Below are 20,545 nucleotides of genomic sequence, written 5' to 3'. Positions count from 1 at the left end.
TCTCTGACACTTCCCGTGTCGATATTAATAGTCTGCGCTGACGTGACAAAAGAGAGCGACCTGTAAACGGTTCTGGTTTTGTTACAAGGGGTAATATTATTAACGATGCCCCTATCTGTCTCATTAATTTATAGTACTGTCGATGAAAGCACGTAACTGTCTTACTCATGTAATGGTCTCTATGCGATTAACGACCATCACGTAAAATACTAAAAACCGTCGACTAAACCTTTTGAACACTCATTTGACTGAAAATTTTGAGGCGATTCGCTCTATCTGAAATGTATAAAGTGCTATTAAGAAACACTAAATTCGCAACCATAGCTATTTGTACACCAACCACCGGTTCATGCTGACAAAATGTATACCGAATCTGAGGAGTGTCTAATGGGTTGCCTACTTGCTGGCGCCAAGGAACCGTCAGAGTTTAGGGTGTTACAATACTTGGAGGTTTTAGGGGAAACCTTTGCCGTTTTATTCATGCACATGTGAATGTGGCTCACCCTTCTCTCCAGTCCAAGATCACACTTCAAGTTGGTGCGAAACACAAGGGCTAATAATGCATAAATACCCTTCTCTGGTTAGGAGAATGTTCAAATTTCTTCTGATTGTCTTGAACGGTCGCTAGTGGCTCTTCACTGTACACCAGAGCAAAAATTGCGGTAACGCTACGCTTCAAAAGGATGCGATTATTTTCGTTGTGGTGGCAAGCCCACGATGTCTTTAGAAAAGAGTTGAATGGTCATAGGGATTTCAGCAGCGTCAAAAGTGTTCAAGAACGTCGTCCTGTTGCTCATCATACTGCGAACTCTAGTTTTTCACTACGAATGTGTGGGAATCAGAGCCCCAAGGGAAGGGGTGGTTTGAATGATAGGATTTACGCCACCCACTGCCGCCTTTTATGTCGCTAGTGAGTGGAGGTGTGTCCGAAATATTATCCTCGACTGTCCATAAGAAACTCGCGTGATTTAACTCCGGACGTCGTTGTTGAACCCTCCATCGCAGAGGCGTCAAAAAAAAGGTGTGAAATGTGAAGGCCAACGACCTTCCCATCGAGTGGCACGTTCTCGGTGGCATTGGCAGAATAGGCGTGAAATTTGGTGCCAATGTGACATCACTAGCCCGACTTACACCTCACACGGACTTGTGAGCTCTGCCCTTTCTTTCGAATATTTCGAACACCATGCTATCTGAAGCGTCGCCGAGCCCTACGATGACGTCACAGGACGCTACGTTTTTGCACATAGAGGAAGATTGTAGTTGAGCCAAACGAGAAACTCTTGCGTCGCAGTGCAAGACAATTACGGGGATTCGATATAGTGATTATTTAATTACGTCAGACAGTGTAGAATAATGACACTGATCATTCCGCAGATTCTCGCTTCGCAGTTTTATCTCCTGATTTTTTTCTTGTAGATTTACTATAAAGTTATAACGCTTCTCTCACGTACAGTGTAGATGTCTCTGACCTGCATCGATAAAACAACGTTACAATAGTGGAAAAGAGGCTCGAAAAGAGTTTGTTGGAACAAGTTATATGAAACATTCCAAAATGGTAAACACATTATCAGAGGGTAAAGATATATACTACATTTAAGGCTCGCTGTCATACTCCTGAAATTAATATCGTGTACGCTGTCATAAAAGGAAATGAGGTATAATTGTGTGAGTTTAAGGGTTTTTCAAATGATTGTTAAGACAGCTGCCACGTCAGGCAATAGAGAGCCTGTTGCGCTGTGAGTACAGTGAACGTTAGATTCATGCAGCTTACGAATTCCAGTTCAACGTCATGTAACAACTCAGAAAATAGTAAATCATAGAAAATAGACTTACTATAAAGTAAAGCATGTTTCGGTGTCTACTACCAAAAGACGCATGCGTACATTGACGAGAAATTCCGTTCGGCAAAGCCTACATGAATATTTCACGAAAACTTGCGTAAATGTTTCCATTTAAACATGAATCTTACATTTGAATTTTTGCTTAGTAACTAGAAATTTTATGTAGATTCATTAAGAAGTTGAATATTTAATTACTATTTTGTTTTACAGTATGTAAAGTAAGAAATGTGTACTCATAAAAGTTGTGTGGAAGAGTCTGTAAGAAAAACGAAGATATGGTGCCGACTTAAAAAGGGGCACATCTGTTCAGACTGTGCTTCGGGCTGCATGATTTGCATAGCGCAATTAGCATGTGGCATAGCTCCATAAACTATTTTTTTTCCAGAAGCAGCAAACATATCAACAGAAAACTGCCTACGATGGTAAAAGTCGTCCGTACGAGAGATTAGTGTTAGTGACTCTTTAGAGAATCGGCCCTTTTACCATCGTTATAGTCAATAATATCACAGCCAAACAGAGCAGATCAAATGAAACTACATGGCTCAGAGCCATTTTCAAGTCCGAAACATCTATGATGTATATATGCAGACTGAAATGACGAATGAAAATTTGTACCGAAGCAAGAATCCGAACCCGGATCTCCTGATCGCTAGGCAGGTGCGCTAGCCACTACTCCACCCTGGTTCAGCGGCTTTGCACAAGTGCACGAACTACCGTCGCTCGCCTCCCTGCTCAGTCAAAATTCCCATTCATCCCACAACCCACTTGGGATTCCTGTGGAGTCGAACAGCAATACTAAGGTGATATTACAATAGAGTTGTAAAGCCTCTGCAATCCTGTTCGAGTTTCGGGGGAATACCAAGTGGACTGAGGCGTGAACTGGAATTTGGTTTGAGTAAGGCAGGGTGGCATAGTGGTTAGCGCATCTGCCTAGTGAGCTGCAGACCCAGGTTTGGAACCTGTTCTTGGTACAAATTTTCATTCGTCGCTTCAGAATGCGTGTGTACAAAATGAAGAGTTATCTGGAGGGGTGAGGGGGAAGGGAAGAGACGCTGCTGTGTCGGCAACAAACTGCATATTACGCGGACCGTCGACGAAATGATTCATTTGACAGTCTTGAGACGCGCGTTTTCAGGCGGGAGAGTCACTGAGTACAGCGAGGGAGGAAGAATTCTGCCAGTCTGGTGAACGGATGCTGCGAGTCGGAGGCCGGGTGGCAGCGGTGAGTGGCGGAGGGAGTCTGCGCCGCGCCGAGGCGTGCGGGCCGGCGTCACTGCAGGCGCATCGTGACCCAGACGAGCGCGCGCGGCCGCGCCAGCCCGCCGATCTCGCAGTTGACGGTGCGCGTCTCGCCGTTGATGACGAAGAGCGCGCCGCTGGCCGACGTCACCATGTAGTGGCCGAAGACGCCCGAGGCGGCGATGGGCCGGTTCGGCGCGCCCCACTGCGACAGGCGCGCCGGCATCGCCCGACCCACGCCCGTGATCATCTCCACCTTGCCTGCGGGCACGAGCGAGCTCGCTGCACACGGCTTCATGCGGAAGCAGGCTACCTCTTATATCGACTTTCATTAAGCTGGGAAGTGCCCTCAAGCGTCAGATTCTATAAACCACAGTGCATCCATTTTGTAGTGATAAAGAAGTTCTGCCTATCACTGAGAACTTTGTCGCCTACACGACGTATCGTAAGGTATATTATCAAATTAATAATTTAATAACAATATCTGTACAGTGGTCAAAATAAATGTTGAATATTGCTTACTGTCAATTTCCGAACATAACAGAAAACAAAACTGATTTTTTTTTTCTGTCAGGTACAGTAGTAAGAAAAAAAAATAGTCACACTTCTGCGTGGTGAACACAAGCAAAAGAACAAAAACAAAACCTTACAAACTATTCCACTGCAAACACTAGCGCGTAGAATATCGTCCCATTGCTCCACAGTTGCCTCTATGATGCCGTTCTGAATGAATGTGGAGTCCACTGCATGGGGCTCATTCTATACTCCACTTCGAAGGTTTTTACAGTATTGTGACATAAGGCCGGCATTACACGACGATCCGTAGCGAATGGTACTGGTCTATCGCGACAGCGATCTAGCGGTAGAACGGGTGAAACTACGGAAATTAGCAGACACATTATCTACACGCTGGAATAGAGAGCAGTTCTAAACTGCCGTCAATCCGCGCATGTGCAGCTGGCAGCGATAATTCGCGCATGCGTAGAAGGGCTCACGACAGTGCTTTCTATTTGTTGTTTGGTTATTGTTAGGCGTCTAGTGGTTAATTTCAGACCTTCGTCTTGAGGATTTTTCGAGATGGGGCTCTTCTGCATTTTTTTTTCAGTAAGCAGGTTTCACAAATACACAAAAGAAACTTTTTTTTATTAGACTCTTACATAATAGCTTTTTGTGAAAGGATTTTTTCTATTGATAGCTTCTTATTCTCGAAATGAAATGGAGCAGAGAGGAATTAAGCGTCTGAAATCAGGCATACAGCGAGGAAAGGTGTATGTATGACCCACTGTATCATAATAAGGTAATCGGAAATCGTTTCTTTCTGAGGATTATGCATATAACGTTATACGGTGATTTTCGATTTGTTTCGTAATGCCTTAGTTTACGAAAGTTCAGGTTTGATTTAATTGCACCTCTTGCTTGATTTCAACATGCCAGAAACAAGAAACTGGCAGTGAAAGGGAGAAAGGCCTTGCAGTTTGCCCCAGAGCGACAGACGAGGACTGCAAAATTCTTAGTATAGTCCAAACTTGGAAAAATAACACAGGTTCACCTAAGTATTGCTCATTTAATGTGTTGTAAATTGCAGTTCATACAAACACAACTACTTTTGAAATGGTGGGCTGTGCTATCGTGTGGCTAAAACCTAGACTCTTAAAAGATCCCCCATTCGCCAGGAAACGTAATGTTACATCCAGCCAGCAACATAAAAGGGCGTTCACCGGTATTTTATTAGTGATCTAGGCTGGTATGATCACAAAACATAATTCTTACTCTCTACAAGGTGAGATAGCCTCCCTCATAACTGTGTCACACTTTCTGTTTCCATCTTCTATCATAGACAGCAGCTTCTCGAAACAGGCCATGTCCATCCTAACGAAGTTCCGAAATTCTTGCGGATCTCCGGACCGCAGCTCTTTCATAAACAGTGAATATATTTCCCTGCCTTCTACTCCTCTTGTCAGCCACGGTCGAGCCCAACAACGTTTGACTTTTGTTTTCGTAGCCGTTCTGCCCTAATCCGAAGATTTATTGTCACTGCCAGGGCAATAGCTCCAAAAACAAGTGGATGCTCCACGTGCAATTGGCTGTATAAATGGAAATCTCGATATACATATAACTGTGTAATGAAGTGTCGTAATATAAAACTGTTGGGTCTATAATTCGGAACAGTACTAACCTACATTAGAGAAAAACTATTACTTAATACATAATGGTAGAAAATAATTTCTTTATAAATAGGAACCTTGAGTTCACAAATAATGTGAACGTATGACGCTTCAGTATATCATATAGTCGCCCTTGAGTTGCACGCGGTAGAACGAACAAATTTACAAGACATTAGGACATAAGACATCTATTTTCTTTTCGCACGTACAGTCTGCTGCTGCGCATGCACGATAGGCTTATTTCGCATCGGTGGTGTAATAGGTAGGAAGTGAACCAGTCTGTAGTTACAGGTATGCACGTTAGGGGCGTTGGTGCATAGGTGTACGGTTTAGGCACATCGTGTAATACGGGCTTAAGAGCGTGCACTGTCATCTATCTGTGTGAATCCCATTCCAATATGTTCACCAAATGGAGCCAATATGTATGCAAAGATGACGTCCCGATACCAGTGATCCTCCAAAATATTTTCACAATGGGTGTCCTGCGGCCATATACACTATGTGATCAGAAGTATCCAGACACCCCTCAAAACAAATGTATTTCATATTAAGTGCATTGTGCTGCCACCTTCTGTCAGGTACTCCCTGTCAGTGACCTAAGTAGTCACTAGACATCGCGTGGGAGCAGAATGGGGCGCCCTGTGGAACTCACACACTTCCAACGTGGTCAGGTGATTTGGTGTCATTTGTGTCATACGTCTTTACGAGAGATTTTCACACGCCTAAACATCCCTAGGTCTATTATTTCCGATGTGATAGTGAAGTGGAATCGTGAAGGGACACATACAGCACAAATCGTGCAGGCCAACCTCATATGTTGCCGCCGACAGTTTAAGAGGGTCGTAATGTGTAATAGGCAGACATCTATCCAGACCATCACACAGGAATTCCAAACTGCATCAGGATCCACTGCAAGTACTATGACAGTTAGGCGGAAGGTGAGAAAACTTGGATATTATGGTCCAGCGGCTGTAAACCACACATTATGCTGGTAAATGCCAAACCACGCTTCGCTTAGTGTAAGGAGCGTAAAAATTGGAAAAAGTTGTGTGGAGTGACGAATAACGTTACACAATGTGGCGATCCGATGGCAGGGTGTGGGTATGCCGATTGGTCGAATGCCCGGTGAACGTCATCTGCCATTCTGTGTAGTGCCAACAGTAAAATTCGGAGGCGGTAGTGTTATGGTGTGGTCGTGTTTTTCATAGAGGGGTTTGCAACCCTTGTTGTTGTGCGTTGCACTATCATATCATAGGCCTGCATTGATATTTTAAGCACCTTGTTGCTTCCCACTGTTGAAGAGCAATTCGGGGATGGCGATTACACCTTTCAACACGATCGAGCACTTGTTCATAATGCATGGCTTGTGGCGGAATAGTTACACGACAATAACATCCCCGTAATGGGCTGGCCTGCACAGAGTCCTGACCTGAAACTTATAGAACACGTTTGCGATGTTTTGGAGTGCCGACTTCGTGTGAAGCCTCACCAAACGACATGATACCTCTCCTCAGTGCAGCACTCCGTGAAGAATGGGCTGGCATTCCCCAAGAAACCTTCTACCACCTGATTTAACGTATGCCTACGAAAGTGGGAAATTTTTTGAAATGTGTGGTAAGGACTTATGGGACCAAACTGCTGTGGTCATGGGTCCCTAAGCCTACTCACTTCTTAATCTAACTAACGTAACCTATGGCACAACACACACACACACACACACACACACACACACACACACACACACACATTGCCGAGGGAGGACTCGAACTTTCGACGGGGGCAGCCACATGGACAGTGACAAGGCTCCTAAGGCCACGTGGCTAATCCGCGCGGCTGCGAGAGTGGAAGCTGTCACCAAGGTGAGTTCCAGCATTACCGATTGAGGGCGCCACGAACCTGTAAGTAATTTTTAGCCAGACGTCCGTACACTTTTGATGACATAGTGTATGGTTCCACCACAAAACATAACTGAACAACCTTGATAAGGATGGCTGTCTGGGTACAGTTAGGGTGTAAACGTTATCCTCGTTGCGTCCATAAAGGAATATCAGTAGCGTCAGCGAGGAGACGGATACGGGTCTGAGAAAAAATAACGATGTGGCCTGCTGCTACCTCGTCCACAACGAGTGTTTCCGTGACGTTGCTACACGACCCCTCTCCAAATCCGATTTAGAGGAGGAGCCTTGAGAGGTCTTCTGGCACGTAATCTCTGCCCAGGGAGCTTGTGTTGATACCTGCACTCCCGGAGCTGTTTGGAACTGCTGCTGTGGGACCGATCGCCCTAGCAGTCTGGTCCTTTCAGTCCCACAAACCAACCAACCAACTGCTGCTGTAGACGTGTAGCGGTGTGTTGAGGATTTCTCCTTGCTGTTATACACAGACATGGGTCCTGCACACAGGTTGTTTTTCTCTCATGGCCACTTCTGTGACGATCCAGAACTGATCCTGTTGCTATAAATTTGCTCCGGAAGCTAGAGACATCACTTTGACTGACGGCGACATTGACTGCGATGTTCTTCTGTCTCATTCCCTGCTCCATTGAGTGACTGTACAGCGCCTCTCATCTTACACTATTGCTGTCTGAACCATTCCGAAACAACCCAACTCTCGTAATGACTGAGTTTTTGAAGACAGCCACAAATCGCACTCTGTATTTCTTATTGACCTGTTTCGCTCTTCAAATGAACAAGAGCATCATTAGAATACACAGAGTAGAGTTGGCTGACAGTATTAAAGATTGAATTAGAATTGCCTAACATCTCTAAGGAGTAATCTGGTAGTACTATAGTTCTTAAACTTATGTTTAAACTACGTATAAAGTACAAAAGTAGATGATGAAATTGACACTGACAGCGCGAAACCGGTCAATAAAATACACAATTTGGCTGCCTTCGACAACTTCGTATTAATATTTGCTCCACCTGCAGGGAATACCTGCTCTTGGCAGATCTCGTAATGACACCCAGTACAATTACTGCAATATTTACAGGTGACACGATTGCCGTAGACTGTAAATACAGCCCCCTCTCGGTAGGAACGCGGTCTGTTTCCACCAGAATTACATTAAAAAAAATTATGTGAACATATAATTTCTGGATCAAAATGTTCAACGTTACAATTTCGGCACTATGAAAAATTTATATTGATCACTGTCTGTAATGATAACAATACGTATGTCACAAAGATATGGAAATCGCTGAAGGCTATACCTCACATCGCCCGAGTTTATCACGTCGCCGGATTCAGTACACTATTGGTCAACGGCCGTCCACCGTGTCAAGTAGAGTGTGATTACGGTGTTATAAAGCAACAACTGAATAAATAATGATTGAAACGAAATTTCAACCACTAACTGAATGAATCACAGATGAAATACGAGATGGAAATCGGTAGATTTGGTGTATATGTCCACACAAACAAATGATTACGATTTCAGAGAAACTGGATGATTCATTAAAGAGCATGAGCTCCACAACTTGAGGACGTCAATAATGCGTTGGTCCAACTGTGGCCCCTATAAAAGCAGTTATTTGGCTTGGCATTGACTGCTAGGGTTGTTGGATGTCCACCTGAAAGATATCATACCGAAATCGAACAATTGGCGAGTTTGATCGTAAAAAAACCGAGTTGGTTGGAGAGCCCTGTCCATACTGCTCCAAACGTCCCCCATTGGGGAGAGACACAGAGACTTTGATGGACACCCGTTCGCAAACACGAAACAGGCAGTAGGAACTCTCGCCATGTGTGGATGGGCATTATCTTGCTAAAATGTAAGCCCAGATTGGCTTGCCATGAAGGGAAAGAAAACGGTGCGCAGAATACCGTCGACGTATCGCTATGCTGTAAGGGTGTCGCAGAGCACAACCAAAAAGGTCTACCTAAGAAAAGAGATGGCATCTCGTCCATCACTCCTGGTTGCGGGCCTAAAGGCTGGCGACAGTCAGGTTGGTGTCCCAACACTGTCCTGATCGTCTCCGTAGGCGCTCAGTTCGAAGCAGGTCTCATAACTGAGGACAGTTCTACTCCAGTCAATGACACTGCAGGCTGAAGACTTGTCTGGAGACGCCCCAGACAGCGATGGAAGGCCAACCTGACTGTTGGCCGCCATTCGGCCAGAAAGCCAGGAATAATGGTTGGGATACCATTTATTTTCGTAGCAGAACCATTTTGGTTGACATCCGCGCACCCTTACAACACAGCGGTACGTCGACGATACTATACGCCCCCTTTTGTTGCCGTTCATGGAAAGCCACCTTGGGCTTATATCTGTAATGCTCTCCCGCATACGGCGAGAATTTCTACTGCTTGCCAACAGGTGGCCAGCAAGGTCGCAGATCTCCACCCCCCCCCCCCCCCATTTGAGGAAATTTGGTGCAGACTGCGTAGGGCCCTCCAATTAGCTCGGGATTTTGATGATCCAACGTTCCAATTGAACAGATTTTGGTACGATATCCTTTAGGAGTACATCCAACACCTCTGTCAATTAATGCCAAGACGAATAACTAAAAAATGGGTCTGAGCACTATGGGAGTTAACATCTATGGTGATCAGTCCCCTAGAACCTAGAACTACTTAAAGCTAACTAACCTAAGGACAACACACAACACCCAGCCATCACGAGGCAGAGAAAATCCCTGACCCCGCCGGGAATCGAACCTTGGAACCCGGACGAATAACTGATTGCATATGGGCAAGAGGTGGACCAATGGATTATTTACTTCCTCAATTTGTGAAGCTCTTTCTCTTGAATGAATCGTACAATTTTTTTGAAATTATGATCTATTTCTTTTGTCTGTACGTTTACATCACATCCATCAATTTCTGTCCCATTCGGATAAATTCTTGGTTCAAAATTTAAGGCTCCTGCGAATACCTACTATCTGATGCTGAGTTTACGGTGACACCAAAACTGGCTAACTCACAAATAAAAGTCTCTCTTTCCATACATACCGTCCACTGCTGCAACGCTATTATGTCCTTAACATATTCTTAAAGAAAGAAAAAATAACTTGCTTTGCACTGACCAATTAGAGCTAAAAATGAATTACAATACACTTCACAAAGCAAGACAATATTTGTACATAATGCATGTCTGGCAAATAATTTTTAAATTGTTAGTAAATAAGAACATTTAAAATGCAGAGTAATAACACACAGAAAAATGGGGAAAAAGAAACTCATAAAGCAGGGTACAAGTAACGTACATTAGGAGAATTTATGTGAGAATAGGAAACTATTCCAGAATGAAAGAAGAGTCAGGTTTAGCCTCTAGTAAAATGTAGTTTAAACAAACTTAAAAGTACATATACTTAGCTACAGTTCTTGGAGGGGAAATAAAGTAACATCTGAACTGGAACTAGGAAACAGTTAAAGAGCAAGCGAGAGTTTTTGGCGTTACATGATACACACATGATAAAATGTATCCTGAATAATGACAATAATAATAATAATAATAATAGTAATAATAATAATAATAATATCTGTTCAGAAATGACTCCAAGAGATTGTGAAAAGGCACAAGTAAAATTTAAGAAGAGGGAAAGAAAACGTAAACATAAGCAGTATGAAGAAAATAGAACAGAGACTTGTGTTGGGTAGATATACCTGTAATATTTGATCTGTCAACACAACAGGCGACGTAGAACCTAAAAACATAGCAGAAACCATGCAAGATTTTGACGATTTCCTTAAACATTTACATAGTTCAACAGACGAATCAGAATGATAGAAAGTATAAAAATAAGAAAAAAATTATGACAGGAACAAGAAATGAGATGTATATTCTTTAACTTCTGTAGTTCACATGACAAGACACAAAATAGTTGCAGAAGTATCAACACACTTTCCGTAACTTAGAATATTTCATTCAGCCAAACAAACTTCCAGGCCTGAGAAACGGATATAGTACATCATACTTTATTTTGCCTCTGTATGTCTTATCTTCTGTAATCCAGAAAAGAATACCACTGACACATATAGTAGCCTTTTCCCACACACTTTCGGTCATGTCCTCCACTACAGTCTACTCCAGGATCTCTTTATTTTCCTGTCTCTCCTATTAATTCTACACATGCAACTCTCCATAATTTTCTGTGCAACCTTGAGTGTCTGAAACAGTTTTTGCACTTTTAAATCCATGTCCAGTCGGTTACGTAACTACTGGTAATACACGCCGATACTGCACTTCCTGTCTGACAAACTTCGGAAGCAATGTGGTTTCCTTGTTGTCCCTCTTGTTTGGAAAGTCATGTCTGTTGAGGCGGATCTGTCTTTGGGTCACCCCACCAGAAATGGCTCTCCTCTGAAAGAATCAATTCTTCATGTAGCGCGATTGATTTTTGGTTGTGTAATAAGAATTTGAATACGTTGACAAGAGAGCCGTTCTATGCATATTGTTAATGTAGTTCGTTACCGGCGGGTGCAGAGCCAGTATAAGGTGTAACTCATTCCGCAGGGCTATGACCCTTGATTCGCTGTTTCCAATCCGAATGAGAGCTGAAATTAGTTTCGGATGGAAATTAATAATTTTTTCATATTATTTTGTTCGTTTCGTTTGCTTTCATAATCTATTTGATCGTACAGAATGTATCACTTTTAACTAACACTTGCTCCCCATTAGTTTCTTTTGTTTATGATTTCTTCGTCAACTCTGCGAATCGTTTCCTTAGGAAAAATTCATCTATAATGTTTTTCAAAATATTTCAACGGATTTTTTCTAATTTTTTGTATGGAAAGACTGACAACGAAAATTTTATTTGTTAAGACAGCGAGAAACACAGTTACTTTTGTAAAACATTTTTATATAACTTGTAAGCTAGCTGAGAATGTAAAGAGATGGAAGTTGTGCGAGAAGAAAATACCAAGTTTTTAAATAACACACATGCAAAAACGAACACTATTCATTACCTTCCCAAGAGGGTTGCTATTTTGTTTCATTGTTTAGCCTGCTTTTCCTTCCCTGGTACACAGCGTCAACAAATTATACAAGAGAAAGCACGGAACTAGAGTAACTACAGGAGGCCTGTAGTGTACACGTCAGGCAGCTTACCTGTGACTAGATTCAGAAAGAGTATGTCCTCCTTATCGGTTCCGCTGGCGTACAGGTCGTATCCGTGGTTCGTTCTTGACGGGTAGAAGGCGATGTCACTGACGTTCAACGTCGTCTTCACGTCGAACAGAAACTTGAGGCCGTCGTCTGAAAATGAGGTCATATACTGATCGTACAGGGAACGCTATTTATGGTTAAACTTTCCTCAGCTAATTAGTACTGGTCTTGCTGAAAACCTTTTACAAAACGGTTTTTAAGTTGAGAATTGCTTTTAGTGACGGCAATCGTTCCAAGTGTGTTAAATTATACTATAAGAACTTTAGAGTCTTCTTTCGTAAACAATGATTATAATATTTCTTTTGTAATTAAATAACAATCCTTATTCAGATAATATATTGTAGCTTAAGTTTAATTCCTATTTACATTAAACGTAATAGTGTATTTCATATACGAGTGTCATACAGATGCACAACATTCAGATTACTTGCAAATTATTCACAAGATGTTAAGTGCAGTATGAGAAACCTCTGAAAATACGACTGAATTCTGCACTCTAGACAGAAACAACCGCGAAGATATTAGATAAATTTTTGGTGAAACCGATATCACAAGCTGTCCTAAGATACATATTATTGTTCAATCTCCTAAAAAAATTCTAATTGAAAATCATTCATATCTATTTGCAAAAGAAAAATCTAAAATTTTCTGACAGTAACGTAGGTTCACATCGCGATTAAGCAAACGTATGTAGCGTATCTCAGTTTGGTAGGACGCTTTCAGTATGACGCCATGTCCGCAGATTCTGTGTAAAAATTTTTTTGTTTTGTTTTGTAATCAACTCATTTTACCTGAAGAAGTGGAATGAGTCCACATCCAATTCATCCTATTCCACGAATTAAATGATGAATCCTATACGCGTCGACCATCAGTATAATGGCTGTAGAATCCTTAGGTGACAGCTAAATACAATATCGTACGTAAGACATCCGCTGAATAGCCAGTCACTAAGAATATCAAACAATTTTATTGAAATAGCCTCAGATTATCGTCTAATTTAATTTGAAAAAAAATACGGTACTACTACTGGACATTTGTCCAAACTTCTTATATGGCGCCAAACGTGGAACTGATGTAACCCTAAGGGTAGAAACTTTATTTTCTGATCTTACACACAAGATTCAAGCTTCTGTACGTAACATGATTAGTGGTGCCTCTTACCAAACATTGATTTAGCATGACATTCAACACACTTCAGAGAAAATAAGGTGACTGTATTATATCGATTCGTTATGATAAAAGTGTTTTCTTAGATTAGTGATAACTTGGTCAATGACTTATGATATTATAGTTTACAGAAGCGAGCGTTTATGATGCATATATTCATTAACTGAAGAGTAAGTGTGCTCTCAAAAGCTGCCTTGGCCTAGATGTTTGGTGACCACATAATTGTAGCCAAGGGGAGAACGTCTTACACTCATCTGATGAAAAACATTCTCTATGACAGATTTAGCAAAAAGACAAGTTTAAATATAGAAATTAGCAGTTTCTGCTTTACATCACCGGTTGAAATCTTACATCATTGTCATCAGACTAATAGTAACCATGAAATAAAGGTGGTACACATGAATAATTGTTTCATAATCGTGGTTATTACTACGTATTATCATCGTAGGCGGCATACATGCTAGTTCCAAATGATGAAGCCGCATTTTACCTTCTCATCTCATTTTCCTTTTTGCTTCTGTTTACCAGCTTAGAACTAGCAATGATAAACACGTTTTCACCACTTGCTTCTTATGTTGGTGCAATAGTTACAACCATTCATGACTTCCATTATATTTTCAGATATTCTCCGGACATTTATTGAGAATGTCGTCTTGGGCAGCTCTTATCTCCTATAAGAAAATTTATATCAGTGGTATAAGTTCTGCGCTTTGTGTTTGGTTTACCAGCCCTTGTAAGGTGTCGTACAGCGGTGAAGATTTCACTTAATTTGTTTTTGTGTAACTTGAATACGATTTTGAAATCATTTAGACTTCTTTGAAAAATTTGTTTGGTTTCTAAATGCTTACTCAAGTCATCAAACCAAGTATTGAAAGCATATCGATTGCACTACTAGTTCGAGACTAAAAAGATTCAGATACATTTCGCAATGCAACATCCATTGCTTTTCTTCTGATAATTTCAGGTGTTTAGCTGCACTGCCGTATCTGAACAGACGGAATGTTTAATCATCATAGTTGTAAAATATTTTTATTTCTAAAAAGGAAAGCGCAGACCGGTTTCAGGACCTGTGTCCCATCGTCAGGTGCATCTGCAAAATTATAAGTCAATAACGCCTACCCACATTGTTAACATAAGAAAAACTTACAGAACCATCATAAATTTTCAGAAAAAAAGCCTATAGGTTCATTAAAAAGTGAAGCCATAAGACTACTTAATTAAGGTTAAAATACGTTAAAGTAGTATATCCATGGTACATGGCATGAAACAGGACATCCTATTCAATCCTAGGGAGGCCAGACAGCCTCTTGCAGAGGAGGACCTACATGAAAGGACATAGATACCCAATTAAAGCAGCGAAGCCATTGCTAAACGGAATAATTTGTAATGTATTAAGTGCCCGATATCTCAAATCTCCATCACAAAACTGACAAAAGTCTGGGCTTATCGGTATGCCACTGATGTATCAGCATGGAGGTAAACAGGATGTGTTCCGAACAATGAAATGTCCAAAAAAGGGAATTATATATAATGTGCACCTGCAGGAGTAGCCCCTTGAGTAAAATTTGCGATTCACCAGTGATGCATACACACTCATCGGAGCCGTTCCAAGCAGAAACCAGGACTGAAGTGCCGGTGGGAGCGGCCGTGTATCCGTGTATCCGTAAACGTAAGGCCGTTGGCACACGGGACGACTTAGCTAACGCTGACGTGCGCGCTACGAGTTTCGTGACGCCACTTCGCGCTACGTCATGTTGCGAAGCCATTTCGTCACTTTAAACAAAAAATGAGTTCTTCGATATTTCGGCAATGTGCCATGTAATGTAGAACCAATAGGAAGCAAGAACATGTCCAACGCTATAAGCAGAAAGTGAGACGCCGTATTGTATTTTTCGCGTTCAATAGAAGCGCATATTCGCTGGGTTATATGTTGTATTTCATATCCTGAGAATATAAACATTTTCTAAGCACTAGAACATTGAACGTGTTGGGAACGATTCATTATTGATATGATTTGTTGCAAATACAAAGATAAGCCAATGTAAGGCAATGACCATTTGAGATTAATGAAAAACCTGTCGTTCTTGTTAGGATTTTTTTTGTAATTGAAAGCCAATTAACAACATTTTGGAGACTGATACCTTTAGGAGGCTGTAACAGAAAATGCAAGAAGTCGACCAGAGCAGTTTCATTAGAGCGTAGTTGGTAAACGCTCCACGTTATGGAAGGCAAACTAAGTGAAAGAGGGTTCGTGCCATGCTGTGTACACTTGATTTCCCACCTTCTCATTTTCTCAAAGATTGTCAGACTTTCTTGCGAAATTAGTAAATATAATTTGTGTAATATTTGATGTTGTGTTGATGTAAGTGCACTCTTTGTCCGAGGTGAGTTTGTTCATTTTGGTGAAGTTTTATAAGCTGATGTCCATGTACCTCTTCTTTTTGTCTACATACATATTCACAGATACTGAAGTTTTATTTATGTGTACGACAGAGCGAACATGATTAGCTTATGATAGAGGGAGAGAATGTGAGTTTTAATAGAGCTGAACGTAGGAATTTTATGGTCGTCTATTTTCCTGAAGCAATTATATGATTTGCGAGCCAAATAAAGCCTACAACTACCGTTGTAGAGCTCTGAGAGCGCAAAATCACGTTAGCCAGCTGGTGCCCTGTGCCGGCGGTGTTGCGTCTCGCGACGCTGGATATCCTGTGTGCGTGCACGTCAACGTTGCCTCCCTCGTTCCGTGTGCAAACAGATTAAGTAAGTGGACAGCTCACACCATCTGAAGGTGAAAATTTGAGTTAATGTAACCCCTAACGCCAGGTCTAAGAATCCACAAACTAGCATCCGCTGCAATGAAAGCCAACTTCTCACATGTACCAGTGTGGCCCTAATTACAGATTACCCCGTTTTCACAGGGATTAATTGCTAGGTAACCAATAGGGACAAACCAAAGTACACTGACATACTGCCTGGAATCGCACTCAAGAATTTATGTGGCACGCGTAGAGAGCATAGTCCCAAACTGTCACGACAATAAAAAGTACAACGTAAAATTATCAAGGAACAGTGGTCACACAGCACTGACCACTTCAATAAAATCTGACATATAACTAAAATAGTAAAAATCACTGATAACAACCAAAGCAATAAAAAACAAGAAGGAAGCCCATAATAATGCTGTGCTCCAAAGACCTCTAGCTCCTTGTAATAACTACTAATTTTAATTTAAAACTGTAAAACACAATGTAAGTATACATAAATATGAAGGAACCCATCATGAGCTTCGGCAAAGAAGAAGTTTGGCATTAGCAACCGAAAAATACGGATGTAACTTTAAACGGAAGACACAAAGACCCCTATGTTTGTAACATACAGAACAATTTTACTGGGCTGTAACACAATGAAGGCATTGGATGTAGTCATTAAGTATGCACCTATGCTTCATCTTTGTTTGTTCATTAAATGCCTTCTCAGGATAATTAATTTTAGATTTAATATTCGAAGTTTCTTTTAAGATGTTAAGTGTCGGTCCTACAGACTGTACATGCACAATTTCTAGCTCTTCCACAATGTGCCGTACACTAGGCTTGTTGAGCGCTAGATGAAAAGACAGGGCTGACTTTGAATTATTCTGTACTCGTTACAATTAATTCTGAAACTATTGCCCATTTTCCCACGTATCTGGCATCATATAACAGAGTCTTCATTGTGTTTTTCACACATGTCTGCAGGTGCAAAGTGCGTATAACGTTTTGGACGTTTCAGTGTTTGAAAGATCGTTTATCTAGCTTCATGTGGATCCATTTGTAGCGTTGTGAGTTTTGTAATGGGGTTTGGGATGTCAAGCCATTAATTCTTTATATTTGACTCCATTTAGCGGTGGTTCCACTCTTTTATTTGGAGACCTTTGTCCTTTTATATAGGTCCTCCTATACGAGAAGCTTTCTTGCAGGTTTAGGACTGAAGAGGATAATCTGTTTCATGCCACATACCAGGCATGCACTATTTTCCGATATTTTAACCTATTTCAACCTCAGTTATGCATCTTTCGTGGACTCACATTTTAATGTATGTACAGGGGTTCTTTCTAAGAATTTACGTTGGTTCTGTTTAACTTTTCTCATTTTAGCAATGTGGATAGGTGTTATTATTGATTTTTAATTTTGCAAATGCACCTGAAGATGGAACATACGCCCTGACACCGATTTGTGCTTTCCTTTTTAGAAATAAATAATTATTGTAACTGTAAAAGATTTTATCGTTGTTGATGGATATCAAATGTTGTGGATGTCCTGTGAAGGGAAACGTATGGAATGCTTAATGTTTGACTTCTGGGTGTTCTGTAGAGTTGTTTCCGTTCTCTACACAATATTTCCACGACCGACCTATTCGTCTCCTTTAGGTGTTGCGACTTTCACTACTATGTGTACTCGTTCCATGGGCTCAAATCACAATGTTGTTCTAAAAACTTCCAAGTTTCCTCCACACACAGCTATCTGAGCTGATTAATAGTGTACTTCCACACTATCAAGCAATCACGGCGAGAAAACCTAAGAGATTACAGGCGAAATGCTGCTTACAGGTCTTCATATCTTTGGCGAGGCTTTAGAGCAGTGCAGATTAGCGCACTGAATGGTGAATGTCAGTGTGTCTCAATAGGTGCTTGGTTGTCCTATTCCGTGATTATTTTTGTGGTAAGCTACTATGGGACCAAACTACTGAGGTTATCGGTTGTTAGGCTTACAGACTACTTAATCTAATCTAAACTAACTTACAGTAAGGACAACACACGCACTCATGCCCGAGGAAGCGAGGAAGCACTCGAACCTCCGAGAGGAGGAGCCGTACGAACCATGACAAGGCGCCCCAGACAGTGCGGTTATTCCTTGATTAGCTTATATAAATAAAAGACGAACAAATCAGGTGACAGACAACATTGTTTTGTAACATCGTGGTTGAGTGATATTAATTTTCATTAAACTATGGAAGACGCCAGGAAAGAGGAAAAACTGACAGGTGTCATGAAAATGATTTGTAGCTACTTCAGAATTCCAGAGGCAGAACAGTGAGCTTGCTGGTGGCCTTACAGGGCCAGAGAGTGAGACTGCTTACCCTGCACCCGCTGCACCACGAGCGTGACGCCGTCGCGTCCTCGGTCCAGCGTGACGACGGCCCGGCTGTCGGGCGACACGTAGGGCCGGCCCGAGACCTGAGCCCTGTGGGACACCACGGCGTCCGTCAGGTAGTCCAGCAGCAGCTGGCCCGCCGGCTGCTCGCACTCCACGATGACGAGCCCGTCTGCGCAGCACACGCTATGTGGTTACCACAAATGGCGGCACATGGCTACCTATGTACAGTCCAAGTCTTACAGAAACTTGAAATTAAGCGCGATCGTCAATGCGACATGTTTTAAACCGTTTCCGCAGCTAAACTGTGTCTCGAAATCTGGCAAAAAGAGCAAACAGATTCTGGCTGTAAGCAAAATACGGCAGTGCAGGACGCAATCAATACCTTCACACCACGATAACAATGCTGATGTTACTGACTACAGTACCATTAAAGGTGAGTTACTCAACATAGTTATCTGAAATTCCAAACAAGACGGTTTAAAAGTTCCAGAATTCGAATAAAGAGCAACAGCCAATATGAGCAACTTACAAGGTGATGTCCTTGGTGTAGAGAATTAGCTTAAATCACTCAATAAAGCCAAGCTCTCTGTTCGTGATTGTATACCAGTTATGTTCGTTTCAGAGTACGATGATGCAAAAGCTTCATATTTAGCAAACATATATAACCGCTCTGGCGACGAAAGATCGGTACCTAAAGACTGGAAAGTTCCACAGTCACATCAAAATCCAAAAAAGGCAACAGGAATAGTCTGCTGAATTCTACTTCTATGTCTACTTGTAAGTTCTGGAAGCCACTCAACGATGTGCGGAGGAGGGCACTTTACGTGGCGTTGCCATTACCTATCTTTCCTGTTCCAGTCGCGTATGGTTTGCGGGAAGAACGACTGCCGGAAAGCCTCCGTGCTGTCTTGAATCTCTCTAATTTTACATTCGTGATCTCCTCGGGAGGTATAAGTAGGGGGAAGCAATATATTCGATACCTCATCCAGAAATGCACCCTCTCGAAACCTGGACAGCAAGCTACACGGCGATGCAGAGCGCCTCTCTTGCAGAGTCTGGCACTTGAGTTTGCTAAACATCTCCGTAACGCTATCACGCTTACCAAATAACCCTGTGACAGAACGCGCCGCTCTTCTTTGGATCTTCTCCTCTGCCAACCCGACCTGGTACAGATCCCACACTGATGAGCAATACTCAAGTATAGGTCGAACGAGTGTTTTGTAAGTCACCTCCTTTGTTGATGGACTACATTTTCTAAGGACTCTCCCAATGAATCTCAACCTGGCACCCGCCTTACCAACAATTAATTTTATATGATCATTCCACTTCCACTCCCAGATATTTTACAGAAGTAACTGCTACCAGTTTTTGTTCCGCTATCATATAATCATACAATAAAGGATCCTTCTTTCTATGTATACGCAATACATTACATTTGTCTATGTTAAGGGTCAGTTGCCATTCCCTGCGCCAAGTGCCTATCCGCTGCAGATCTTCCTGCATTTCAACTACGGAACTATATCGCTAACGTCGATTTGCAGTAGGACTCTGGAAAATAAACTATACTCAGCCGTTATGAATTACCTATAAGAAAAACATTCACTGACAAATAGACAACACATATGCAGAAAATATCGTCCTTGTGAAACACAACTAGCTCTTTATTCTCATGAAGTAATGAGTTCTATCGATAGGGGATGTCAAATTAATTCTACATTCCTGGATTTCCAGAAAGCTTTCGGCACCGTTCTTCACAAGCAACTTATAACTAAATTGCGTGACTGTGAAGTTTCGCGTCAGTTGTGCGAGTGGATTCCTGACTTACTGTCAGAAACGTCACAGTTCACAGTAACTGAAGGGAAGTCATGAAGTAAAATGGAAGTAATATCTGGC

General features: G+C 41.8%; 1 protein-coding gene across 3 annotated transcripts in view; it reads right to left on the bottom strand.

Annotated features, from left to right (window-relative positions):
* Window positions 1-370: 370 nt before the first annotated feature.
* The window catches only part of LOC126270956 (follistatin-related protein 5-like), a 556,933-nt gene continuing 536,758 nt past the window's right edge, over window positions 371-20,545 (bottom strand). For all 3 annotated transcript variants that reach the window (XM_049974113.1, XM_049974114.1, XM_049974112.1), the window contains 3 exons: window positions 18,636-18,821; window positions 12,294-12,440; window positions 371-3,341 (listed from right to left, as the gene is read on the bottom strand). In XM_049974113.1, coding sequence (XP_049830070.1) covers window positions 3,112-3,341; window positions 12,294-12,440; window positions 18,636-18,821 — 563 coding nt within the window. In that variant the 3' untranslated portion in view covers window positions 371-3,111. The remainder of the gene's footprint in view (window positions 3,342-12,293; window positions 12,441-18,635; window positions 18,822-20,545) is intronic.

The sequence above is a fragment of the Schistocerca gregaria genome, chromosome 1, assembly GCF_023897955.1.
Source record: "Schistocerca gregaria isolate iqSchGreg1 chromosome 1, iqSchGreg1.2, whole genome shotgun sequence".
Lineage (NCBI taxonomy): Eukaryota > Metazoa > Arthropoda > Insecta > Orthoptera > Acrididae > Schistocerca > Schistocerca gregaria.
Note: the sequence above shows the minus strand (reverse complement) of the source record. Positions and strands in the feature narration are given on the sequence as shown.